The sequence below is a fragment of the Lynx canadensis genome, chromosome D4, assembly GCF_007474595.2.
Source record: "Lynx canadensis isolate LIC74 chromosome D4, mLynCan4.pri.v2, whole genome shotgun sequence".
NCBI lineage: Eukaryota > Metazoa > Chordata > Mammalia > Carnivora > Felidae > Lynx > Lynx canadensis.
The window spans coordinates 18,062,431-18,090,070 of NC_044315.2; the positions used below are offsets into that span (position 1 = coordinate 18,062,431).

The following is a 27,640-nucleotide window of genomic DNA, read 5'->3' on the forward strand; positions in this document are numbered from 1 at the left end:
CGCGGCGAGCGCAGCTCAGCGCCCGGCGGGTGCGCGGCGGGCTTGGGGTGCCGCGCGGTAGCGCACCCTCCTGCGCCCCAGCGGCCGCGGGCTTGCTGCAGGTAACCGACTCTTCCACCTCGCCCACTCCATACCGGCAACCTCGATCTCCTGCTATGGCGCCCGGCGGCGGGTGGAGGGATGGGAAGGATGTGAGGGAGGGAGCCGGCTCTCACCGCGGGCGGGGTGGGCTCTCGGGAAGAGGAAGCGGAGCCGGGGCCGGAGGGAGCGGACGCGCGGTGGGAGTGAGGCGGGCGCGTGTGCACGCGGGACGCCTTCCCTGCGCCTTACTCCTGGTCCGATCCGTGGAACCCGGGGAGAGGACTCCGGTGCCCGCTGTCACCTGGAAGCCACTTTTTCCTGCCTTCTTTCCCCCCTGATCCGGGTAGCGGGTAGGAGCTGAGAAATCGGAGTTGGCTGCAGCCGAGGGTAGGCAGAGAGCGAACAGTTAAGTCGCTGCCGTCCCTTGGGTGCCGGCAGCTCCAACTTGATTTAATGCTCCCCGTAGCCCTGCGAAGAGGCATCATTACCCCCCCCCCCCCCGTTTTACTGATGAGGATGCCCACACCGGGATGAGAAATGACTCGCCCTGGGGCAAGCCACTGGAAAGGAGACGCCAGTGGGGGACTCGGAAGCCCCCGCGCTTCTCCCTCTTCTCCTGCTCCCTCTCTGTCCATCGCGCGCGGATCTAGGAAACTCGCGCTGCTGGGTCTGTTAGGGAAACAGGTGATTCTGAAACACATTCTAGCCCCCCTCCTAGGCTTTTGGGGTATTTGGGGGGGGGGGAGTTGTTTTGTTTGGTTGGTTTGTGTTCTGTCACCTTTTTAGCACCCAGTTTCTGAATCCTTTCTTCCAATTTTTGGTTATTAGCTTTTTGAGGTGGAAGGATCCTCGCTCACAGCCTTTTCTCCCTGCAGCGCTTTCTTTCGATGCAGAACGAGCCCCAGGCACCCCAGCAGGCCGCACGCTTCTCTTTCGCGGTGGATGAGGTCGCCTGCAGATCCAGGCTGGGCCTTATGGGCTGCCCAGGCGGAGGTGAGTTTTGTAGTCACCTGGCAACCTCGGCGCCTTTTGCTTTCTTTCTTTCTAGGGGGAAGAGAGTCTTCGTTTTACAAACAGTAAGACAAGAGGCCAACTTGGAAGGATATGCGGGGTTGGCAGAAAGCAGTGGCTCCTAGCGATGAGAACAGGCTACGGGATTGTGTGGCCTGAATTTGGTGAGTGGTAGGTGAGGCACCCAGCCGGGGACTGGTCCCCTGCTCTGGGCATTCTGTCCCCCTTTCAGAGCTGTTCTGAAAGGCAGATTTGTTTTGGAAGGGAGGGGGAGGGGCGAATGGGTTTTAGAGATCAGTGTAAATTACCTGCTAGGAGCGCAGGCAGTTCCAGACAGGCTCCCCTGCCGGGGAACATGGTAACAGATTTCACTTCTGGCAAAAAAGAAGAAACACTGAGCTCTATGGATATCTGCTCTGGCTTAATGGACTTTCCCCCCAACACGTTCAGGATGGTAGTTTCGGGGAAACTTTGAGTTCTTAGAAAGGGCGAACTCTTCCATTTTAAAAGAACAATGTAATAAACTGTGTGTTTACTTTTACAAAGTTTTTTATTGGTAAGTGGAAGGAGTTGAGTGTTCCATTTCATGGTGAGGGTTTGAAGGTTGCCTCCAGGTTGTTCTTCGGTGACTGGCTCTGGGAAGGACCTCCTTAGCCTGGGCCCCAAATCTGTAGTGGGTTTCATCCTTCTTTAATTATAATTCATCCTTGACTGATTATAATACTACTTCCAACCACAAGTTGCTTTTTTTCCATTTGTAACTTAGTTGCTTAACACTAAGAAAAATGTTGTCCCTGAGAACTTTCCACTATGTACAAAATCACCTATGTGTAGGGACTGAACGATGATGATGGACGCGGGAGTTAAGGGGGCCTTGGTTAGTCGCGGGTGACCTACAGTGGACCTGCTAAAAAAAAAAATCTGTGTGGTGTGGGTATTGACCGTTCCCTACCCATAACCGTGCAGGGATTCTGGCCCAGTGTGACCAAACCTTTCTGCCCACCCGTCAATAGCTGAAAAATCTTCATTAAAAAAACAATTGTTTTTAATGTTTATTTATTTTTGAGAGACAGAGTGCAAGTGGGGAGGGCAGAGAGAAGGAGACACAGAATCCGAAGCTGGCTCAAGGCTCTGAGCTGTCAGCACAGAGCCCCAAGTGGGGCTCGAACCCACGAACTGTGAGATCATGACCCAAGCCAAAGTCGCCCAACCAACTGAACCACTCAGGTGCCTTCATTTTTTTTTTTTTTTTTTTTAAGTGAAACCTGATTTACATATTGGCTCTTTTTTTTTCTTTTTTAAAACCCAAGAAATCAAGTCAGATTTGGTTCATGCATCATTCATTGTTAGATCTTAGAAACTGCTCTACCTGGTGATTGCGTTCTCCGGTGAATGAAAAATTCTGACCTATGATGGTATTGTGCATTTGCTGCGGAGTGAGGTGGTGCGAAACAGATGAATACTGTTGAAAAGGATTTCTTCTGATTCTGTGTCTGTTTTCTATGAAGTATGGGGGTACTTCAGCTGCACCGAGTTAAGGAGTCTTTTATGGGCCAACCAAGGAATTGTGTCACTATTTGTAAGAGTCATTCTAATGAAAATTTATTCATGGTTCTAGTTCAGAATGTCAAATGCCTAACTCCCTGACTTATAAGAGGAGTTCCCAAATGACTGTTCATATAAATCATGTGTGTTTCTCTTGGGGGCCTATCTGTATTCTTTTTTTTTTTTTTTTTAATGTTTATTTACTTTTGAGAGAGAGAGAGACAGGATGGGGGGGGGGGGGAGGCTGGGGAAGAAGGGGGCAGAGAGAGAGGGAGACACAGAATCCGAAGCAGGCTCCAGGCTCTGAGCTGTCAGCACAGAGCCCGAGGTGGGGCTTGAACTCATGGCCCGGACCGTGAGATCATGACCTGAGCTGAAGTCGGAAGCTCAACCGACTAAGCCACCCAGGTGCCCCGCTTATCTGTATTCTTAACCACATTGGCTTTGGATGCCTGGCTTAGGGTTGTCGTGCTTCCTTGCTGCCCATCTGTGGCAAATGCTATGGCTGTTTAGAACAGTGTTTCTCAAATTTGACATTTTTTGGCCAGTTAAGCTTTTGTTGTGGAGATTGTACTGTGCATTGTGAGATGTGCACCAGCCCCCCTGGTACCACCCTCTGGATGCCGACAGGCTCCTCCCTACAGTTACCACAATATGAAGGACTCCAGAGGTTGCCACATGTCCCCTGGAGGACAAAGTTGCCTGGTTGAGGAAAAGAATGAGCCAGTTTTGGAAGTGCTGTAGCACTTAGGAACTAGGCTATAAATACAATTAACTTTTAAGCTTCTAGTGACTAGAGAAACTATGTGTAATGTTTAAACAAACATCTGCATTTTAAAATATTCTTATAATAACAGTGACTAAACTGGTGTTCTTGGTGAACAGCCACATGTGTCCTGCCAGGATTTGTCTCCAAGGAAGGCTTAAGTGCAGTTGTTAAATCTCTAAAGTTTAAACTCGTGAGTTCCACACCATCAGCACGGGGCTCTAACTGAATCGAGGGGCTCTAACTTAAGGAACCATGAGATGGGACCTGAGCCGAAATCAAGAGTTGGAGGCTTAACCAACTGGGCCACCCAGGCGCCCCATGTCTTTTAATTTTTTTAAGGTGATAAAATGTCAATGAACCACGCTTGTTGATTTGGAAATTGACCCAATCCCTAATAGAACTCCCAAGAAAAAATTCTACGCAAGAATTTTAATAACAAGACTTACTGTAGATCATGTTCAGAGGAGAATTTAGTTTTAGGAAACATTAAAAGCTTTTAGCTAACAGCAATAACAAAGACAACCATATATTTCTGTAGTCTGAGAATTTTTTTTTCCCTTGTGTTTATTTTTGAGAGACAGAGCATGAGCGGAGGAGGGGCAGAGAGAGTGGAATAGGGTGGTGAAACCATTTATGGTGTTCGAGAACCCCGGAGGGGAGCAGGTTGGCATGAGGCTGGGAGGGAAGGGAGTTCCATTCAGACAGGTTTTGCTTGTGAGACATCCCACTGGGGACAAGGAATTGGCATCTGGAACTCATGAAAGAGATGGGCTGCGGGGCACCTGGTGGTTCCATCAGTTGAGCGTCCAACTCTTGATTTCAGCTCAGGTCATGATCCCAGGGTCATACATGTCGGCAGCTGTTGCATGTAAATAATCACTGTATATAAGAAAGATCATTTGAGGAGGGGTATGGGATGACAAGAGGAGGCACTGACCTGGAGAGAAAAACCAAAACAGACAAAGAGGACAGGGAGGAAATATGGGGGCTGTGGGTGTTCTTTTCTTTCTTTCTTTCTTTCTTCTTTCTTTCTTTCTTTCTTCTTTCTTTCTTTCTTTCTTTCTTTCTTTCTTTCTTTCTTTCTTTCTTCTTTCTTTCTTTTCTTCCCTCCCTCCCCTCCCTCACTCCCTCCCTCCCTTCTTTCCTTCTTCCTTCCTTCCTTCCATTTTCCACTAGTGATTGGAGAGACTCAAACAAGTTCTGAGGTTGCTGGCAAGTTCCTGAAGGAGCGGGAGAGGCCAAAGATGTGGGAGTGAGAAATACTTGAAGAATGAGCGGGCCAGGTTTCAGAGAAGGCAAAAAGCTCTTCGATTCCATTACACAGGTTGGGGGATTGGTCTTTGATGGAAGGAGGGAGGGAGAGGTTGGATAAGGGGCCTCAGATTTGAGCTCTCTGAAGGAGGAGGCAAAACCTGCTGAGTAGGGAGTGTTTGTGTGTGAAGCCAGATATTCCGTCAGCCAGTATTTATCAAGAATTTTCCAGTGCCCCACATTGTGGTAGGGTCCTTGGACAGTATTGTAAATAATGTTGATTGCCACTGTGCTTAGCCCTGACAGAATAAGAAATACATGTTTGGTCTTTGTCCTTGGTTCCTGACCGAGCTCTGAAGCCCTTGGAATTTCCTGAGAGATTGGGAGGAGAGGAATGTCTTTTGTTATTCATAGAAGCTCTTTTCCATACCTGAGTTTATGCTCCTGAGGTAGCTTAGGCGTGGGGGCACCTAGGTGGCCTCAGGATGGGGCTGGTCGCCAGCCAGAACAAGTAATTAGAGAGCTGAAGCTTTTAGCCCCAACCACTGTCCTCTGGGAAGACGGGAGGGGCATGCCTAGATACTGGGCTATGAAAACTCTAGATCCACCCAATTTGGAGAACTTCTGGGTTGATGAACACCTCGAGATGGCGGGAGGAAAGGGAGTCCACCAGGAACCCTCAAGGTAATTGTGAAGTTTCACAGTGACAGGGAGAGTGACTGCTTTTCAAAAGAACTGCGGCTACAGAGACCCATTCTGGAAACAGCTGCTGGGAAATGTTTTCACCGCTAACGTAAACATGTTGCCAAGAAATACGGTAGATTTCGTGGCTGACCAAAATTTTTTTTTTTAATTTCTTAAAAAATGTTTTATTTTTTTGAGAGAGCGTGAGGGGGGCGGGGCAGAGGGGGGGGGGGACCGAGGAGCCGAAGGGGCTCCGTGCTGACTGGCTGAGGGCAGCAAACCGGAAGCGGGGCTGGAACCCACAAGTCGTGAGGTCACGACCTGAGCCGAAGTCAGATGCTCAGCCCACTGAGCCACCCGGGCGCCCCTCAAATCTCTTAAAAAAAAAAAAACGAAAAACTTTAGAAACTTAGAAAAGGAATTGTCTGACAAAATCTTTCAAGTGAAGACGATCCCTGGGTTTTGACCCATTTGTCAGATTTATAAAAATGTGATGACACCCAGTGGGGGGTCTGCGAGGACAGTTGATGTGAGAACTACCAGCTGAAATTCACCAAAAAAACCCCTTTGTATAACTGGTGGGTAGATTGAACACTAAGTATCAAGAATCAGGGAGCGGAGCTGTGAGTGTTCTACTGTGTTCCCCAGCCTGTCCCTGTCACCCCAGACAGCCCTTATTTTTTTTTTTATTAAAAAAAATTTTTTTTCTTAACGTTTATTTATTTTTGAGACAGAGAGAGACAGGAGTGTGAATAGGGGAGGGTCAGAGAGAGAGGGAGACACAGAATCCGAAACAGGCTCCAGGCTCTGAGCTGTCAGCACAGAGCCCGACGCGGGGCTCGAACTCACGGAGCCCCGTGAGATCATGACCCGAGCCGAAGTCGGACGCTTAACCGACTGAGCCACCCAGGCGCCCCCCCCCCCCCAGACAGCCCTTACAATGTTAGAATACACAAGCTTGGAGCGTCCTCCAAAGTGCTCTATCACAGCATCATTAACCAAGAGATTTTCAAAAATTAAACAGATTTAGTAATATATTGCTTTCACTACAAATATTAATACCAATTCATCTGTTATGCCATAAGTGACTAAACGAATAGGCTTTCGTCCTCCTCTCCCCGTCTTTTTTGTTTTACAATGTGCAGAATTTATTAGCGCAGTAGGGTGGCAGGATTTTTTTTTTTTTACCTCAATACCTGGGATTTGTCGTCTCACCCCTTCGAGGAGTGAAGAGGCGGACACAAAATGAGCAGCAGGCAGAGGTCTTTGGAGTATAGGATCGGAAAGCAAGAAGAGTATGAGCTCTCTTCACAGAGAGGGGGCGTTGGAAAGTGAGTGCCTGCGACTATAGGGGAGGTCCTTGTTTTATGAGGTTCTAGTCATGCCCCTCCCCTTCCTTCCCCCAGGTTCCTTCTCAGGTTTTACTCTTCATTGGCTTGACGCCTCTAGGTGCTGGGTGGTCCATTCCTGATTGGCTCGTTTCCACTGTATGAGGGGTGGTCTTCGGCCCTAAGGTGAGGTTCCCGGTGGGTCACTGGTCTTCGGGTCTACTGATTTTGAGTCAGGTCTTTTGTCAAATTCCTGAAGCAAACCTGAGGGGGAGTAGGTGGGGTCTGTTACATTCTTAAGAGGAACCTTACCCCTGAGGGGGTTGCTGTGGTCAGACATCCCAGCCTTGTTCCAAAATGTGTGTTCTTCCCTACCTGGGGACTTGAGGTCCTGATCTTTTCCTTCTCTGCCTATTTTATTCTGTCGTTTCCTATCATAGTACACGAAATTTTTTCAGAAAGATACATATATCGATAGGACTTTACTCAAAGGTTTTACTCTTAGTTTGGCGCGAAAAAATTTACAAGCCTATCACTGACAGTGGAGTCAAAGTGGGGCTCACCCCGCAGCAATTTGAGAAACCGATTTCCTTATAAGACTACCTCTTCCCCATGATGTGCTCCTATAATTCATTCATGGAGAACAAAATTGCCACTAGAGCTCAAACTCTGAAAAGCAACGAATACAAAGTGTATGTGTCTTGCTTCTCTCGAAATGTGTACATTCAACTTACTTTTAGATAATCCACTTTAAATGCTTTAAAAAAGAGAGAGAGAAGAAGAAGAAGAAGAAGAAAAGAAACTTCTGGAGTGTTGTGGCCAGTGCTATGCTCTAGGACAGGTAAATGCATTAAGTCATTTCAACATAGGCCATGTGGTTCTTGACTCAAGCCGTTTTGGGTCTTTTTGGTAAGCAGATTGGAGAGGGCTACATTCTCCTCTGCAGGTGAAGGTGAGGGTTCAAAACCAAGTCTTGAGTCCATTCTGCCCCGTCTGGGGACTCTGACCGCATCTCCCACAAAAGGCTCATTTGGGGTAGCAGCAGGATTCAGCTGATCACCGGGTTGCAATCAAGTAGTCATGAGTTTTCTGGAATCAGTGGTGGGACCCAGGAATGCGCCCAAGGCACTATCCTGGGCTAATCGACTTGCTGGGCTTGATTGTCCTTTTGATATGCGTGCAGAACGCACCTCTGGGATGCCCCAGTTCCATCCACAGAGTTGGAACACCCCGATCTCATCTTTGCTTACTCTTTTCTCATGTCAATCTCGTTAAAAGTCATTAAGTTCACCCAGGAAGCTTCATTTCTAACACCATTGCTAATGAACAAAACACTTGGTTTACAACAAAAATTCCGGAAGTAGTAGCTGCTCGTGGAGTATGGCCATCCCAGGAGTGAGTCCCTTGTAACCTCCCCAGCCCCAGGGGGCACCCTCAGAGCTATTGTTTCTAGCCCGGCTGGCTAGCTGTTCTGGAAAGTTCTTTTCAGCACTATAATGGATGCATTGTTCCCAAAATAGGTTTTTTGTTTTTGTTTTTGTTTTTGCAATTTATGATATTTATTTATTTTTATTTTCTATTTATAAAAATTTACATCCAAATTAGCATATAGTACAACAATGGTTTCAGGAGTAGACTCCTTAGTGCCCCTTACCCATTTAGCCCATCCCCCCCTCCCACAACCCCTCCAGTAACCCTGTTTGTTCTCCATATTTACGAGTCTCTTCTGTTTTGTCCCCCTCCCTGTTTGTATATTATTTTTGTTTCCCTTCCCTTCTGCTCATCTGTTTTGTCTCTTAAAGTCCTCATAGGAGTGAAGTCGCATGATATTTGTCTTTCTCTGACTAATTTCACTTAGCATAATACCCTCCAGTTCCATCCACGTAGATGCAAATGGCAAGATTTCATTCTTTTTGACTGCCGAGTAATACTCCATTGTGTGTGTGTGTGTGTGTGTGTGTGTGTATATATATATATATATATACCACATCTTCTTTATCCATTCTTCCATCGATGGACATTTGGGCTCTTTCCATACTTTGGCTATTGTCAATAGTGCTTCTATAAACATGGGGGTGCATGTGTCCCTTCGAAACAGCACACCTGTATCCCGTGGATAAATGCCTAGTAGTGCAATTGCTGGGTCGTAGGGTAGTTCTGTTTTTAGGTTTTTGAGGAACCTCCATACTGTTTTCCAGGATGGCTGCACCAGCTTGCATGGCCAGTTCCCAAAATAGTTTTTAACTATATTGACCCAACCTATAATTTCCCCCAGAAGGCTCCACCGATAACCTTTGTGTGAATTCCTTGAGATCAGGGAGACACATTTTTTATGATTGTGTTTTTCCCCCAGAACCTAGGATTCCGTTTTGTGTAATAGCTGCCTGGGTGTGGAATTAAATTGAGTGCATTCGGGTTAGTAAACCTGAAATACAGTTTCTGATTTTGGAGGTCTGAAAAAAGTTACCTGTAAGAATAAACTAAAGATTTGAACGTTGTCCAGAGAAGAGAAAATATAAATAATAATAATAATGAACAAATTGCTAATGTTTATTAAGGGCCCATCTGTCAAATATAAGTTTTTGACTTATATTTTTCTTTATGAAAACTCTAAGGTACACATGACCCTAATTCAATCAAATGGCCGAAAACTGCTATTCTTCTCCTTTTTTTTAATGTTTATTTATTTTTTTTTTTAAATTTTTTTTTTTTTTTCCAACGTTTATTTATTTTGGGGACAGAGAGAGACAGAGCATGAACGGGGGAGGGGCAGAGAGAGAGGGAGACACAGAATCGGAAACAGGCTCCAGGCTCTGAGCCGTCAGCCCAGAGCCTGACGCGGGGCTCGAACTCACGGACCGCGAGATCGTGACCTGGCTGAAGTCGGACGCTTAACCGACTGCGCCACCCAGGCGCCCCTAATGTTTATTTATTTTTAAGAGAGATGGAGAGAGGGGGACAGATCTGAGGCAGGCTCTGTGCTGACAGCAGTGAGCCCGATGCGGGGCTCAAACTCCCAAACATGATCATGAGATCATGGCCTGAGCCAAAGTCAGCCGCCTAACCGACTGAGCCACCCAGGTGCCTCTGTTCTTGTTGTTCTCATTTGTTATTATTTTTACCAGAGAAGAAGCCGAAGCCTGGAGAATTTAAGAGCTTACGGGAGTCTGAGTTAGTGGGTGATGACACCCAGTTTTTGAGCTGAGCAGTCTGGCTTCAGAGCTGAAATCATTGCTACTAAACTGTCCTTCTTCTCCCATGTAGACATACTCAAGAGAAAATATTGAGCCCCTGGTAATCAAAGAAATACAAAATGAAACTCAGTGATGTAGCATTTTACAGCTGGGATATTGACAAAAATAATTACACAGTGGATGAATATGTGGTACATAGTTAAGATAATTACATAGTAAATGTAGAAAATGGTGCTCAGATATTATGAGTGGCAGTATGAGTGACTATAGTCCGTTTGGAAGGCAGTCAAGAGCCACAGAAACTTGGAAGTTTTGATCCAAGCATCCTATTCCTAGAAATCCTTTATAAAGCCAAGAGAAAACACTATGTGTATCTTCAAAAGAGTTCATAGTTCATGTTCATAACAATATAATTTGGAAATACCCTTAGTATCCAACCACAAGACACCTACTAATTGTGGCAAAAACAATAAAGACTCTCTGGTGTCCATTAAAAAAAAAAATGAAAAAACAAAACAAAACAAAACCAGAATAGGAAATTGAATCCCAGATGCTATGACATCTACTCACAAGTATAAGTCGGTAGTGTCCCTGGACAGGCATCGGAAGGGAATACGAAAACGATGTGTAACCGGGCTGGAACTCTAAGTAGCTTTTTGTTTGTTTGGAAAGTGTCTTTACTGTAATGCTTTGCGAGCCTGTTTAACCGGAGCTTATGTTGGAGGATTTGGGCCATTTAATCTCAGTTTGCAATTTTGAGTGAAAATTAAAGACTTAAACATTTCAAAGGTGCTTGAAAAAAATACCCCTTCCCCCAAACAAAAAGAGGACCACTGAACGTTTTCGGGTGTGTGCTTCTCAAATTTGTCCAGTGACCACTGACAATATATTTGGAGCCTTGTTTTTTAAATTTTTTTTTTCAACGTTTTTTATTTATTTTTGGGACAGAGAGAGACAGAGCATGAACGGGGGAGGGGCAGAGAGAGAGGGAGACACAGAATCGGAAACAGGCTCCAGGCTCCGAGCCATCAGCCCAGAGCCCGACGCGGGGCTCGAACTCACGGACCTCGAGATCGTGACCTGGCTGAAGTCGGACGCTTAACCGACTGCGCCACCCAGGCGCCCCTGGAGCCTTGTTTTTTAATGGGTTTATTCTGTACAGACTGGAATGCAGCTTATCTGGATGCTGTTTCATCTCAAAAACCTTTTTTTCATGTTATTACGTAGAGAATTCCCTCATTCTCGGCTTTGGCAATACCTTCGAATTCAAGAAAGATACCTAAATGTAATCTGGATACAATGAAAATGTGGGATAAAGTTTGCCACTCAAATTTATGCACCTGCTTTGAGGGGGTGGTCAGATCACTTATCACATTGGGTAGCTGAGGTTGAAGAGGTTGCTCTGCTGTACCTTAGTGCTGAAGCCTTCAGAAGAAGAGTTGTCTTACTGACACCCGCAGGAACGTTTGGAAGGTTCTGGGGCTCCTTGGAAGGTAGGAGGTAGGGCAAGGTATGGTTCGAAGCAGTTAAAACAACTGGACCCAGGGTTGTTCTTGGCCGGAAAGGGAGACTGCTCTGTTCCCTCTGCCTTTGGGGAGTCAGCCCTGCTGGTAAACTGGAGCCAATGACCTTAGTCAAGGCAGCCGAGAGCCTCAGTTTCCTTGACTGTCGAAGTGAGAGGGAAAGTAGCTAGTTCCAGGGTTGCGTAACTCTTCTCGTGAACAATCTCCTTAATCCCAAAATAACTTCCAGGGTAAAAGTGCCATCGATTTTAAAATCTCCTTTTTAAGGAAATGAAACCACCGCTGTAGCGAACACATAGTTCATCAAGTGCCTGTCAATTTCAGACGCTGTTAATAACATAAAAAAGAAAGGGAGTCCTCGGACTTGTGCAAGTACAACCTGATTGGTACTTTGTCTTGCAGCGGGACTTCCCGGTCATCGTCATCCTCCGCTCCCCGCGCTCAGCCTGGCCCGAGCTCGGCTTCCCCAGCCCCTGTCCACCGCCCACCTGCTGAGGAGCAGCAGAGTGCTGTGTCACTCAGGAGTTGGGGACCCCTGACCCAGCCCAACCGCCCTCGTGCGCTGTGCAGAAAGGTAAGGTCAGTGCCGAAGATCGTATGAGCACCACGCGGTACGAGGCCAGTTCTTTGGGGTTTCTTTATAGAGACTCCATCTGTCAGACCACACACAGGGGGCTTCAAATTCACGGTATGCTCCCCAACACACCGTAACTGGGAGCATCTAGATACTGTACTCTGGTTTTCTCATCTGGAAAAGACTATGAGCTTGAAGGTACATTTAACAAAAGCATCCAAGGCATTCATTGCTGTACCTTTCGTTGAGGGAAAGAGGGGATTTTCCTTCCTTTTTTTTTTTCTTCCTTCCTTCCTTTCTTCCTCCCTTCCATCCTTCCCTTCCCTCCCTTTCTCCTCTTTCTTTCTTTCTTTCTTTCTTCTTTCTTTCTTTCTTTCTTTCTTTTTCTCCCTCTCTCCTCTCCCTCTTTCTTTTCTTTTCTTTTCTTTCTTTCTTTCCTTCCTTCCTTCCTTCCTTCCTTCCTCCCTCCCTCCCTCCCTTCCTTCCTCCCTTCCTTCCCAGGGAACTTCCTTCCTTCCCTCCCTCCTTCCTTCCCAGGGAACAGCATGAATAGAGGGGGTGGGCTAGGAGTCTGAGACTAGCCCAGTTACCAGTAGCTCACTGACGATGTGCATGGACCAGTTACAGAGACCAGGTTATGTGGAATTTCATGCTAAAATGGGAGATGATGGTGATGACACCTCTTCTGTTTATGGAGACGCTACCACATACTAGTCCCTGTATGAAGTGCTTTGTAGGGTTTTCTAAACACCACCAACCCCATGAGGAGGGCATTATGACCTCGATTTTTCAGATGAGGAAGCTAATAACACTTGGAGAGATTAGGCAGCTTGCTGAAATCATGCATTAAGGCGTGACATAGTTGCGGGGCACCTGGGTGGCTCAGTCGGTTGAGGGACCAACTTGGGCTCAGGTCATGATCTCATGGTTTGTGAGTTCGAGCCCCGCGTCTGGCTTTCTACCGTGAGCACCGAACCCTCTTTGGATCCTCTGTCCGCCTCTCTCTCTGCCCCTCCCCTGCTCACGCTCGCTCTCTCTCAAAAATAAATAAATATTAAAAAAAGAAAAAGGACATGACATAGTTGTGATTTATAGTCCCTCCTGTTTGAGTTCACACTGCTGTTTTTCTCTGTGGCTGACTGTGAGCGAGTGACATTCGATTTCAAAGAAGGGACGATCAACTGCAATTTGGGAACAGGACCACATGCTAGAGGTTGAGCTGGACTTTAACATGTTGAAAAGAGCACTTCTCATTTCTGCCAAAGATTAACTTGTTATTTTTCTGTATGATAGAGAATATCTACCCTGACAATTGTGATTAGCAGGCCAAAAATCCAGACATATGTTATGACCTGGAATTTTAGGACTTCCTTTAAAAACAAAAAGGAATCTAGTATTTTGGAATTAGAACTTCTGGTCCTGGGAAGTATTTAAAGCCTGGAATATTTGAAATCGGGGTTGTTCAGAAAACCCTTGACACACGGGCTGTGTGACGAGCAGGTGGGACGGAAACCAGGGCCAGTGTTAAGATGTCTCTGCTAGAGAATTGTTCTTGATGTGTGGCCTGGCCAGCCATGTGCTCTCTGTGCCCTCGTTTTCTCATCATCCAAATTACGAGCGGACAAAATGAACTTGAAAGTGCCTTTCAAATCCAAAGTTTCGTTTCCATAACACCGTGGTGGTCTATTCAGTATTCTAAACCACCTAGGATTAGATGTAAAAAAATGAAAGAAAAAAGTTTACTACTTTTCAGTCTGGAAGTTTGAAGTGAATAATAAGATCTCTCACTCTTGATTTTGGCCTGCAGTGGTAATGAGGTGAAGATTCCTTTTTTACAAATGTGTGTGTGCACGCACGTGCATAAGTAGATATATTTCATTTAAGTCTATCGAGGTCTGCCTCCACAAATGAACTCTGCCGCCTTAGTGGACCTGTCTGTCCCATTTCAAAGTTAGTTTAGCCCTAAGTCCTGCTGTCAGGAAAGTGGGATAACACTAAAGATGTGTAGGCAGTCTTTGAGAGGGGGGGCGACAGATGATCATTGTTCTTTACCTTCAAATTTTCATGACACTAACCTACAAAGGTTTTTTGTGTTCACACAACCTGGGTTCACTCCTCCCAGTGCTCTCCTAACATATGTTCCTTCATGCTGTCTTCTCTTAATTTAAAAAGCCTCTTTTGGGGCGCCTGGGTGGCTCAGTCGGTTAAGTGTCCAACTTGGCTCAGGTCATGACGTCACAGTTCTTGGGTTCGAGCCCCACATCGGGCTGTGCGCTCGACTCCTCTGTCTGCCTCTCTTTCTGTCCCTCTCCTGCTCGTGCGCTCTTTCTGTCTGTAAAAAATAAATGAGCATTAAAAAAAAATCTATTCATTGTTGTGGTTTACCACATTGAGAAACACACTTCTTGTAATAGATTTTGGAAAGCGGTCTTCAGGGCTAATGGAACATGAGGGGCAAACAGCTATTATCTCTCACTTTCCTTTTCGTTTTAAAACTGGGTTTGCCATACATCGCAGTCTCTTCCTTTGCTTCAGGCCTTCAGATGTGTTCTCTCTCCTTTTTCCTACTGTCTGAATCCTACTCATCTTCCAAGATTCAGGTCAGCTGTATTCGAGGAAGCCTTCTGGATCCTTTCTTTCCTTTTTTTTTTTTTTTTTTTAAAGTTTATTTATTTTCAGAGAGAGAGAATGAGCAGGGGAGAGGCAGAGAGAGAGGGAGAGAGAAAATCCCAAGCAGGCATTGTCAGCACAGAGCCCAAAGTGGGGCTTGAACTTGCGAAGTGAGATCATGACTTGATCCGGGGCTTGAACTCGCGAACTGAGATCGTGACCTGATCCGGAACCAAGAGGCAGACCCTTAACTGACTGAGCCACCCAGGTGCATCTGCTTTCTTTCCCTCTTGGTGGATTTACAGCTTTCAGTTAGTTCTGTAGCAGAGACCTGGGTGCGGTGCATCTGGCCAGCCGAGGCCGCTAGGCAGAAATGGTAGGTTTCAGTTCCTCTTTCTGGCATCAGCTACTTAAGGGCTTGGTTGTGCCTCCAGGGGAAGAAGCAATAGGGAGAAGAGTGAATGCTATTTCCAGCAATGAATGAAGTTCACTGAAGTTCATAGCTTCGTCCCACAATAGTATAGTGAATAAATGAAAAAAAATCTATAGAACTTTTCATGCCATTAATTCAGGTGTAGAGAACCCTTTCTTTTCCTCTTTCTTCCTTCCTTCCCTTCTTTCTCTCATATAGGTGATCACACAGATGAGACCTATGTATAATTTCATCTAATTTAAAATCAGGAACAGGTCATTGAGAAACTTTCATTAGTTATGCTATATAACTTAATTTCTTTAATGTTTATTTATTTTCTTGAGAGAGAGAGAGACAGAGCACGAGCAGGGGTGAGGCAGAGAGAGAGAGGGAGACACAGAATCTGAGGCAGGCTCCAGGCACTGAGCTGTCAGCACAGAGCCCGACATGGGGCTCGAACTCGCAAACTGTGAGATCATGACCTGAGCCGAAGTCGGATGCTTAACCCACTGAGTCACCCAGGCACCCCCTGAGGTGTCACATTAGCACAAGCTCCTGAGACCCCAACAGTGTCTGCTCCTCCAGACTGGCCAGGAAAAGTTCTTGGGGTGCTCCAAGCTTAGGAGCATGATTAGAAACACCAAGCTCCACAGTTTCGGTCACCATCTCCCAGAGTTCGTTCCAGAGTTTTCTTGGGGTCCAGCCACAGAAACACAGGCAATAGGAAACCTACTATGAACAGCTCTGGACCCCGTTTCCTGTGCCCTCTTTCCACACAAAATATGATCTTACAACTAAAACACCAGATGGTGTGACTGAAGGAGAAGGCTGAACCCAGCGCCACCCCCCCACCCCCCCACCGCAGGGCCAGGCACAGAATGTGGCACAGAGAATCACTCATTATGTCTGTTGAGCGAACAGAAGGCTCTTTCTCGGGAAGCCCTCTGACTTCTGGGTCGGTAAGCATCTGACTTCTGCGCAGGTCATGATCTCACGGTTTTTGAGTTCAAGCCCCGCATTGGGCTCTCTGCTGTCAGCACAGAGCCCACTTCAGATCCTCTCTCTCCGCCCCCCTCTGCCCCTCCCCTGCTCACTTGCACGCTCTCTCTCTCTCTTTCAAAATAAATAAATAAACTTAAAAAAAAAAAACCCTTAAAAATAAAATGTGACCCCTCAGAAACCCGAGGTGACAGGCGAGGTTCCCTCCGATGAGGCCATGGACGCACAGGTGGAAGAACCCTACCCCGAATGGCAGGACATGGCCTTGGGGTCTTAGCTGCTTCCTGCCCCTTCCCTTGGCTGCTTCAGGGTGGCGCTCGGTCACCCTTGATTGAGTCGCCATCCTCTGAGATACTTGGACCGACACCTTTAGCATCGATCACGATAGTGGGTATTTTGTTCCTGTCACGGCAGCCTCTGGGTCACACAACGACGGTCCTTGGGAGTTTGTGAAATGGAGCCCCAGAGGAGTCTCCAGTGGAACTAGAGGCCAACTGAACTGAGACCATCCTTCCTGCGGTGGAAAGACAATGGCTGTGGACCCTGCTTTCACCTTCTGGCCGTTTGTTTACGCACGTGTTATGCGCACGTATATGTTTTTAAGAACAAAAAACCATTTCCACTACTCAAAATGGTACAGTAGGCAACAGGTAGAGAGAATTGTTCTCCTGTATAATAGTGTTGTTTGGACTGAAGCCGGAACTACCGTGGTGGAAATTGCCGAGAAGAAAGGAGTTTACCTTTTTGAAATCCACCCTTTCTTCCTTCCCGTTGACTCACCTGTCAGCTCTAACCTTACCCAAGGTTAACAGAGCTGAGTGCAGGGCCCTTTTTATCTTGCCCCTTGTCTCGGAGTCTTGAAGGCAATGAGAGGCTCAAGAGAAAAATCCTGATCGTTCTTAGGGGTGTGTACATATGTATACACATATTCGCATAAATCCGCTAAATCCTTCCACTTGGAGGTCTAAATAGGTTACGTCATAAATTTTTAACAAAACCTGTATTATTCCTTTCTCCCTCCCTCTTCCTGCTCTGCCTTTTCATTATTACCATTAATTATTTTAAAAAGAGTTTAGGAAAATAGAGCCTGAGCCACAGGTAGCTCGTTTCTTTCTTTCCTTTTTTTTTTTTTTTTTTTTCCCATTTTCTAGGTAGTGATACTTAGCTGAATTCACTGAAACTGGTAAGGGTGTGATTGGGATGAATGTCATCTTCTGGAATTGGTTTCTTTAAAATACGGAGTCGTGCGCTAGTCATACTTAGCTGTTAGTTTTTACATTGTAAGGTCTTCTCCCGTTTGCGAACTTAATTGCAAACCGAAATCTACCTTTGATAATCAGTGGTTTCTGGACTTCCTTTACACATATCTCCCTACGTACTTATCCTTGCGAAAACAGCCCCCCACTTCTTCTGTCTCCTCATTACCATTGGGAGAGGTGATGGATGAGATTGAACAGGAGGGGTGGTAGATGAGATTATCGCTTGGAGCAACGACGTCACTTAGAGCCTCTCCCACGGGCAGGTATGTAATGCTGGGCAAAACACACAACCCATTGCTTTCAATGACCATCTTTCCCGTTGCTCTGTGCTCCTAGTAAGGTTTCATTGGATCTCGATTGGACGGCTAGTGTGTACGTTAAGACTGATGCCCGGCAGAGCTAAGCCACAGAGCACGCCGATTGCTTTTTTTCATCATTGCGTGTCTCTGATTTCTTTGGAATCAATAATTACCACCCCCAACCCTCCCATCATTTGCTTTGTTTGCAAAGTACTTTGTTCACAAGTTCACTGCCCAAACTCTGCCTGTAGTTGAAATCGGTGTTCAATATGCTTCTTCCCTTCATGTATTCCAACAGTTCCATCTAGAAGACATCTCTCCTGGGGCCTTCTGATCTGCCCCAGCCGGTTAGGGTTGTCTGTTGGCCTGTGACATGGCCTAGGATGTTCCTTTACTATCATCCTGGGATATACCTTTTCTGATTCTTATACCTTCTCCTTTCTTAGTTTATACTTGAGGTTTTTTTGTTGGTGTTGTTTAGTTTCTTAAAGTAAACTCTACCCCCAAAGTGGACTCGAACACACAACCTCGAGATTAAGAGTTGCACGCTCTACCCACTGAGCCAGCCAGGCACCCCTATACTTGTTTTGATGGCGCTTATCCTCCAGTAATTTCCTGAGATAAAGCGCATAAAGGTAAATGTTTTGCGAATTTCCATGTCTTAAGATGTAAAATCTTTTATTTTACCTTTAATTGACTTAATAATTTATCTGGTTCAAAGAATTCTCATCTGGAATTGTTGCCTTCAGCATTGTTGAAGGTATTCCAAGGAGTTTTCAATCTGGCAACCATTCTTTGTTTGTGAGAAATAATCTTCAGCCATTTAATTAATTGCTTCCATGTTTTTTTTTCTGTTTTGCCTTTCTGGAGGTCCTATTATTCAGATAGTGGATCTCCTGGTCTGGTTCTTTCTCTAAATGACTATTTTTTTTTTTTTCCCTCTAATTTCCCCACCAGTTGGTTCGTCTGTTTGCTTAACTCCCTGAGAGTTTTCTCACTTTATTTTCCAGCACTTCTATTGAGTTTTTCAGTTTTTCCTATCATGTCATTAATTTAAGAGCTCATTTTCATTTTCTAAGTGTTCTGTTTATGTGGTTTCTTATTTTTTCTAGTCCCTGCTGTGAAGCAGACCTCCCCAAATGTAATAAATAAACATTTCCATTTTTATTTTTTGCTCACACATTCTGTGGGTCAGAAATCCAGATAAGACTTGAGTGGCTAAGAGCTGATGTCATCCGGTGGCTTCTTCACTTAATGTCTGGCACCTGGGCTGGGATGAATGAAGGTTAGGTTCATCTGGGACTGTTGACTTGGGTACCATGGACTCTCCATGTGGCTTTTTACAACAGTGAAGCTGGTTCTTCAGGGAAGTTTCTGGAGAGCAGATTTTCCAAGACCACCAATTGGAAGCTGCATAGTTTTTTGTTTTTTGTTTTTCCAGTAGGCTCTACACCCAGCAGGGAGCCCAACTCTGGGCTCAGACTCACAACCCTAAGATCCAGACCTGAGCCGAGATCAAGAGTCAGATGCTCAACTAACTAAGCCACCCAGGTGCCCCAGAAGCAGCATGGTTTTACGTGACCCAGCCTTGGTGGCCATACGGTGTCACATCTGCCAAACTCTTCTGGTCAATGTAGTCATGAGGTTGACCAGATTCAAGGGGAAAGGAATTTTGACTGTTTCTTGATTGTAGAATACAAGGTCATACTGCAAAAGAGCATATGGGGTGGGAGTGTTGTTTTGTCTGTTTTCAGGCTATATAATCTGTTTTAATTACTGACTGGTTGAATGCAGTATTTTTTCCTATCTCTCTGAGGACATTATTATTAATTTTCTTCTCCGTATACACAATCTGTTTTTGAACATTTGGGGAAATTTCCAATTTAGGCAGCGTATTTAAGGCTTGGCCTGGTTGGATTCCCTAGTAAATAAACTCCTGCTTTGGCTTGGCTGTCCAAGTGCTGGGAACCGATAGCTGGAAATAGGGAAGGATATCTCAATACCTATTGTCTTTGCGTTCACTTAACCCCACTGTTTCCTGGTTGAAAACCCCGCTTTCCATTAGGCCTGGTGTGCCCCAGGCTGCAGAAATGAAATCTCGGGTCTTGGCCAGCTGTCAGGGTAGAGACCTAACTGTTCTTATTTTTTTATTTCGTATTTTTTTTAAGTTTATTTATTTATTTTGAGAAACAGCTCGTGTGCAAACAGGTGAGGGGCAGAAGGAGAGAGAGAACCTAAGCAGGCTCCCGCTGTCAGTGCAGAGCCCAAGGTGGGGCTCGATCCCCAAAACTGAGATCATGATCTGAGCCAAAACGAAGAGCTGGATGCTTAACTGACTGAACCACCCAGCCCCCCCAAGACCCAACTGCTGTTTTCTTCTTTTTGAGAGAGACAGAGCGTGAGCAGGGGAGGGGCAGAAGGAAGGGGAGAGAGAATCCCAAGCAGGCTGTGCACTGTCAGCACAGAGCCCAGTGTAGAGCTCGAACTCACAACTGGTGAGATCATGAACCATAAGATCACGACCTGAGCCGAAACCAAAAGTTGGACGTTTGACCGACTGAGCCACCCAGGTGCCCCAAGACCCAGCTGCTTTCAAACAGCTGCCAGTCAATACTATTTTGTTGTTGTTGTTGTTGTTTTTTAAGCACTCTCACCCCCCATTGGAATCTGCCACCATTTCTCTGACACTTTTGAACACCCTGTAGCATAAATAGAGCTGATTCTTTCTTTCCCTACTGTCAGTCAGCCTGGGATTCTTGGGTCTGTTTAATCAGTTCCCTCTCGACTGTCTGCTTTTCCAATTTGACTTGCTGCTTCCTCTCTCACTCTCCCTGAGGTCACTGTTGTTTGTCCTCCTACTCCAGTGAGAACTTCACTGCACCCCAATCCTGACCAGTTGGAGTTGTTCATTTTCTTCTGTTGGAATGCTTCTAGAGACTGAACTGTTACCTCGGGTGCGTTTGACCTCTTTCTTCTTGTCCCCTTCCTTGACCAGCTCTCCTTAATTAGTATCAGCATCATAAAAGGTCAGAGTTTACTTTTGTTATTTATAGACCTTAATATTTTTGTGCTTCTTGGTTTTAATTTCAAAAAGGCACGTATTAAGATCTATTGCCGTTAGGTCCCGGCTTTCCTTCTTAACATGGTGGAATTATTTTCTTCTTCCATGTCTTCTTTTTATTTTTTTTTAATTTTTTTAAAAGTTTATTTATTTTTGAGACAGAGAGAGACAGAGCACGAACGGGGGAGGGTCAGAGAGAGAGGGAGACACAGAATCGGAAACAGGCTCCAGGCTCTGAGCAGTCAGCACAGAGCCCGACGCGAGGCTCGAACTCACGGACCGAGAGATCGTGACCTGAGCTGAAATCGGACGCTTAACCGACTGAGCCACCCAGGCGCCCCTTCTTCCATGTCTTCTTAACTTGTGTTTTTCTACTTAAAAACATTCATGGTCGGGTCCACAAGGAAGTCTTCCCTTTCAGGAAAGGCATCCGTATTCAAGGGAGAGACTTTCGGTCTCTGCTAAGAGACTCTCTCATCCCTGCTAAAATGTTTGCCAGGTTCTTTAGTAGACTCTGGGTGAGGAAGCCTTGGTGTGTGTTTGGGTCACATAGCAAAATGGCAGATTAGGGGCATCTGGGTGGCTCAATCAGTTGAGCGTCCGACTTCAGCTTGGTCACGATCTCATGGTTTGTGAGTACGAGCCCCACTTCGGTTTCACTGCTGTCAGACTGTCCGTGCAAAGCCCGCCTTCAGATCCTCTGTCCCCCTCTCTGCGCGCTTCCCCGCCTTGTGCTCTCCCAAAAGAATAAGTATTTTTTTTAAGTGGCAGATTAAATGTAAATGGACTAAGATCTCCAATCAGAGATCAGCAATATCGGTTTTTAAAAAGTAATCCAACTATAGGATATCTACAAGAGACATGGTTTAGATTTAGAGACACAATTAGGTTGAAGTAAAAGAATGCAAGTATACACCATGCAGACAAATACCCAAAAAGAGCTAGGGTAACTATACGAATATCTGACAAAATAGACTTTAAAACAAAAACTATTAGAGACAAAGAAGGACATTTCATAATTATGAAATGGATAGAAGGAAGAACGTCAACAAGAAAACTTGAACTATAATATAAACCAACTAGACTAATGGACATCTGTAGAACAATTCACCCAACATCAACAAAATACACAGTCTTCTCAAGAACACACAGAACATTGTCCAGCATAGGCCATTGTCTTAGACCATCAAACAAACCTAGGAACATGATCACTATGTTGAAAGGTGAGCCTATGTCTAGCTTTGTAAGAAACGGCCAAACTGCCAAAACGATTGTACCATTTTGCATACTTGGAGCTCATTACACCTCTTGAGTGTGTAGATTAGTTTTTTAAATCAAATTGGGGAAGTTTTCGGCATTATTTAAATATTTTTTTCTACCTCTCCCCTGTTTCCTGTCCCCCCCCGCCCCCACCTTTTCTTCTGCAAGTTCTACTGTGCACCTGTTAATATGCTTAATAGTATCTCACAGGTCTATGAGGCTCTGTTCATTATTCTCTCTCTCTCTTTTTTTTTTTAAGATTTATTTTTTGGAGAGAGAGAGCATGAGCAGGGGAGGGATGGGGGGCGGGAGGGGGGAGTGCAGAAACAGAGGATCCGAAGCAGGCTCTGCAGTGAAAGCAAAATGTCCAATGCAGGGCTCGAACTCACTGTGAGATCGTGACCTGAACCAAAGTCGGGACACTTAACCCATTGAGCTACCCAGGGGCCCCCTCTGTTCATTTTTCTTGTACCTTTTTTCTTTTTGTTCTTCATACTGGATACTCTCACTTGACCTCTGCTCAGTTCCACTGATTTTTTCTTCTGTTAGGTCACACCTGCTGTGGAGCCCTTCTAGACACTTCTTCAGTTCAGTCATTGTACTTTTGAATTCCACATTGCGGTTGGGTTTTTTCTTTATAATTTTTCTATTGAGATTCTCAGTTTGGTTAAATATCATTCTCATCCTTTCTTTCAGTTTTTTGGTTCTTTGAACATACTTCTAATAGCTGACTTAAAGTCTTGAAGTCCAATGCCCCAACTTTCTCAGGGACAGTTTTTAATTGACTGCTTTTTTCCTGTATCTGGGCCAGACTTGTGTGTTTCTTGCTGTGTCTTGTAATTTCTTGTTGTTGTTGCAAAGGGACATTTTATAATGTGTTAACTCCGGAAGTCAGACCTCTGTCCAGGGACCCTGCCCAAGGTTTGTCATTGTTGCCCTTTTGTTTACCGACTTTTCTAGGTTACTTTTCAGAAGTTTATTTTCTTTGTAGTGTGAGGCCACTTCAGTTTCTCTGTTCATTTAGCTTAGAGATCAGATCGTTTAGTGGTTGCATAGAGACTGCCTCAAATGTCTGAGCCGGGAAAGGGTAGGAACTGCTTAGTGGCATCAGTTTGTTTATACGACCTGATGTCTTAGCGGTTGCGATGCTTAAGTATTTTAGCAGGCTCCCCCCCTCCCCCCCCCCATGTTTCTTGAATACACGTCTGGTGTCGGGTGGTGGTGGTGGAGATACTTGCAAGAAGATGAACTAAGCCGCTAACTCAATTACAAGGTTGTCTTTAATGGGCCAGTGAGCACAGATATCTTCCCTGGTGGGGGGGGAGGAGGGTAAAACATATTGGATTTTCCAATCATATTCGACCATTAAACTATTCCTTGGCACCCACTTTGGGACATGCTACTAGAGGTTTTTTTTTTTTTTTTTTTTGGAAAAGCTTGACCCAAATTACAAATATTTTCAGACTTGAGCCATACACAAGCATTAGGAAAACAAGACTGGCGGGAAAGAAATTTTAAAAGAGAAAAGTGAACCAGCCATAATTTGGAGAAACAAAAAGTGAATACGTAGGATTAGTTCACCAGCATGCTTATGTGTATGTACACTTACGTGTGTGTTACATCCCTTCACATATTTCCCTTTTCGTGTCACAGATTTTTTTAAAGAGCCTCGTGGGGCATAGCACCATCGGTAAATGCCTGGTACATTTAAGAAGCCTGACTGTGGGAGAGGCCCTCTACAAACGCTGTTACCTGGAATCTGAGAACTAAGTAAGCCAGACTTTCTTTAATTCTAAATGGAAAAAAAAAAAAAAAAAAAAAAAAAAAAAAAAAAAAAAAAAAATCTAAATACTTTTCATAACGTTATACTAATAATGGCCAGTTGTTTATTTTTATTTCTGTTGTTAATATTCACAATTTATTTGCTAACTAAATATTTAAAAGTTCTAGTGTTAATCTAGTCCTTAGTTAGAACTTTTAGTTCTAGTACTAACTGGTCTTAAAAAACAATTTCAAAAAAACAAAAACCAGTTTCAGATCTCTAACTCTGATATGGAGATGATCAATATTATTTGACTTTCTTTGTTAGAACAGTAGCACTTGGGGGCGCCTGGCTGGCTCAGGCAGTAGAGTGTAGGACTCTTGATCTCGGATTGTAAATTCAAGTTCCACGATGGTTGTAGAGATTACTTAAAAAAAAAACCTTAGGGGCACCTCGGTGGCTCTTGATTCCAGCCCAGGTCGTAATCTCGCAGTTTGCAGGATCAAGCCCCGCGTCAGGCTCTGTGCGGACGGCGTGGAGCCTGCTTGGCATTCTCTCTCTCCCTCTGTCTGCCCACCCCCACTACGTGCTCGCTCTCTCTCTTTCTCTCCCTCAAAATAAGTAAGCTTTCAAAAATAAACAAGTAAAATAAAATCTTCAAAGAAAAAAAGAGCAGTAGCCCTTATTAGTTATAGAAGCGATTACCAAGTTATGAAATTGATTTTTGCAAACAAAACATACTTGGTAATCCTTGTAAACATAATAAAAATGGGCCAGGTTCCTCGTTGGAATCTAGACAAAAGGCCTGTCATACGTTATCGTTTGTATACAACTTGTTTTTCACAAGCCTTAATCATTCTAACCTGTGAAAAGCGTTGCAGGAAAGGCAACCGTGTCCCTAGTTTGGACTGTGTGTGTCCTCTCTTCCTGTGGTCCCGTGGTATGGGACTATGAGAGGTGTTCAAAACAGGCCCAAATCAGGCCTTTCTGGTTTAGTTTGACAATTCAGTGGGCTTGTTTCCCACCCCCCCCCCCCCCCCCCCCCCCCCCCCCCCCCCCCCCCCCCCGTGAGTCTTTAAAGGTCACAGCTATTTTTGAACTTCTCCTTAAGAGCACCTCCAGTCCCAAACTGGTGAGGAGCAGAATGGAGCTGATCTCTTCACATATTTGGGGCTGGGGGTGCCACCCAATGGACATCAATGGGTGTGTCGGGAGGAACCCAGATTAGTAATGATTTCAAGGCAAAGGGTGCTAATAAAACTAAGAGGGGAGAGCAGGAATTCACCTCACCAACTGTGGAGAGTTAAAATAATTATAGCTTAGGTCTTCAACTCTGATTTGTACTTCAATATTCCTGAGAGGTAAAATGTTTAGGACATTCTAGCACGTCTTTATACATAGATTTTTTCAGATTTTATTTTTAAGCAATCTCTACACCCAACATGGGGCTCGAACTCAAAACGCTGAGATGATCAAGAGTTGCCTGCTCAGGGCGCCTGGCTGGCTCCGTCGGTTAAGCGCCCGACTCTTGATTTCCACTCAGGTCATGATCTTGCGGTTAGTGGGTTCAAGCCCCACATCCGGCTCCGCAATGCCCGTGCGGGGCCTGCTTGGGATTCTCTCCGTCTCTCTTCTCTGACCCTCCCTGCTCACGCTGTGTCTCTCTCTCTCTCTCAAAAATAAACAAACATTAAAAAAAAAAAAAGTTGCATGCTCTACCAACTGAGCCAGCCAGGCCCCCCCCCCCCCCCGCCTTGAATTCTTTTTTACTAATCTAGTATTAATATTACAGACGGTGTGTTTCTTCTGACACTGTCCTTTTCCTCTCATGGGCCAAGTTGGTTGTATTTTAAATATCTGACCTAGCCAAGAGGATGGTTTTTAAACCTGAGAAGATGTCGGCAAAGACCACATTTATATATATTCCTTCTGTTTTTCTTTTAGCGCCATTCTCCATTTCAAGATGCCTTTGCCGTTTTGACAGATGCAAACTGACCCCTCTCGAGGCCACGGCAGAAGGGGAATCGTGACTGTCTGAAGCCTGGAAGACTGCCCTCAATTAAGGAAAATCCTCGATCATTGTCTGAAATGCTGAGAAAGTTGTTGCGAAGGAGACTTTTCTCTTATCCCACTAAGTACTGCTTCTTGCTTCTTGTGTTTTCCCTAGTCACCTTCTCTGTTTTAAGAATTCATCAAAAGCCCGAATTTGTAAGTGTTGGGCATTTGGAGCTGGTTGGGGAGAATCCTAATAGTAATATTAATTGTACCAAAATTTTACAGGGGGATGTAGATGAAATCCAAAAGGTACAGCTTGAAATTCTAACGGTGAAATTTAGGCAGCGCCCTCGGTGGACAACCAGCGACTATATAAACATGACCAGAGATTGCAATTCTTTCATCAAGAGGCGCAAATATATCGTAGAGCCCCTCAGTGAGGAAGAGGCGGAGTTTCCCATTGCGTATTCTATAGTGGTTCATCACAAAATCGAAATGCTTGACAGGCTCCTGAGGGCCATCTATATGCCTCAGAATCTCTACTGCATTCACGTGGACAGAAAATCAGAGGATTCCTTTTTGGCCGCGGTGATGGGCATCGCCTCCTGCTTCAGTAACGTCTTCGTGGCCAGTCAGCTGGAGAGCGTGGTGTATGCCTCTTGGAGTCGGGTTCAGGCCGACCTCAACTGCATGCAAGACCTCTACAGGATGAGTGCAGACTGGAGGTACTTGATAAATCTTTGCGGCATGGATTTCCCTATTAAAACCAACCTGGAGATTGTCCGGAAGCTCAAATCGTTAATGGGTGAAAACAACCTAGAGTCCGAGAGAATGCCATCCAATAAAAAAGAAAGGTGGAAAAAGCATTATACAGTTGTTAATGGAAAGCTGACCAACACGGGGACGGACAAAATGCACCCTCCTCTTGAAACGCCCCTGTTCTCAGGCAGTGCCTATTTTGTGGTCAGTAGGAAGTATGTGGGCTATGTGCTAGAGAATGAAAAGATCCAGAAGTTTATGGAGTGGGCCAAAGACACCTACAGTCCAGATGAGTATCTCTGGGCCACTATCCAGAGGATCCCCGAAGTCCCAGGCTCACTGTCCCTAAGCCAGAAGTATGACATGTCTGACATGCACGCGATCGCGAGGTTCGTCAAGTGGCAGTACTTTGAAGGTGATGTCTCCAAGGGGGCCCCCTACCCGCCCTGCAGCGGGGTCCACGTGCGTTCTGTGTGTGTCTTCGGAGCAGGTGACTTGAACTGGATGCTACGCAAGCACCACTTGTTTGCCAACAAGTTTGACACGGACATTGACCTCTTTGCCATCCAGTGTTTGGATGAGCATCTGCGGCATAAAGCCCTGGAGACACTGAAACGCTGACTCTTCATCGTAGGCAACTTGAGAAATAAAACCCATGCGCGAGACGAGACGCACCCCATCCGATTCTTCTGCCTTGTTCGTACACATCCGAGAAACTCTAGGGGGCGCCCTTGGGGGTGGGGACTCCCAACTGTGCGTATCCTCCAAGCTCTGTGGTTTCTCCGGAGCACAGTGGGCTAGAAAGGTTATAGCATCACATGTTGACCTAGAGTTAGCATGGGGCCAGGACGGGTGCTGAGTGGCCCGGGGGGCTGGGGAAGAGACCGTGCGAAAACCAGCCTGTTAAAAGAGCTCAGGGACTTAACAAAAGGATTTCGTCTGTGCCAAAATTACTTTGAGAGCTTTAAATACGACAGTTTTCTTGATCTGAATAAATTTGTAGCAACAACCAATTGTAAGGATATAATTTATCTTGCAGGATTTATTCGGTGACATAAGGAGTTTGACTTTAAGTGATCATTGTAAATAACTTTGTCGTAACATTGTGCTGTGTGTGTATCAGTATGTGTCATCTCAGGGAACTTGAAAAAGGGGGCTTGATTGAACACGAATATTTCTAATTTTCCCTTCCAACAATGTATAGATGTTTTTTAAAAGAAGAAAGTGATGATGTCTAGTTTAGTTGATTCTGTGAATCATCTTA

The 27,640-nt window shown here is 45.2% G+C and overlaps 1 protein-coding gene across 4 annotated transcripts; it reads left to right on the forward strand.

Moving 5' to 3' along the window:
- Window positions 1–11: 11 nt before the first annotated feature.
- GCNT1 (glucosaminyl (N-acetyl) transferase 1) lies at window positions 12–27,640 on the forward strand. Of its 4 annotated transcripts, XM_030293155.1 has the most exons (6): window positions 18–101; window positions 910–1,074; window positions 11,789–11,960; window positions 23,514–23,630; window positions 25,567–25,830; window positions 25,903–27,640. In XM_030293155.1, the coding sequence occupies exons 5-6, from the start codon at window positions 25,711–25,713 to the stop codon at window positions 26,995–26,997; spliced, it is 1,215 nt and encodes a 404-aa protein (XP_030149015.1). In that variant the 5' UTR covers window positions 18–101; window positions 910–1,074; window positions 11,789–11,960; window positions 23,514–23,630; window positions 25,567–25,710; the 3' UTR covers window positions 26,998–27,640. The 4 variants fall into 4 exon arrangements, with proteins under 4 accessions (XP_030149013.1, XP_030149012.1, XP_030149014.1 ...); XM_030293153.1 differs by having other exon boundaries at window positions 12–101; window positions 957–1,074; window positions 25,567–27,640; XM_030293152.1 differs by having other exon boundaries at window positions 17–101; window positions 25,567–27,640.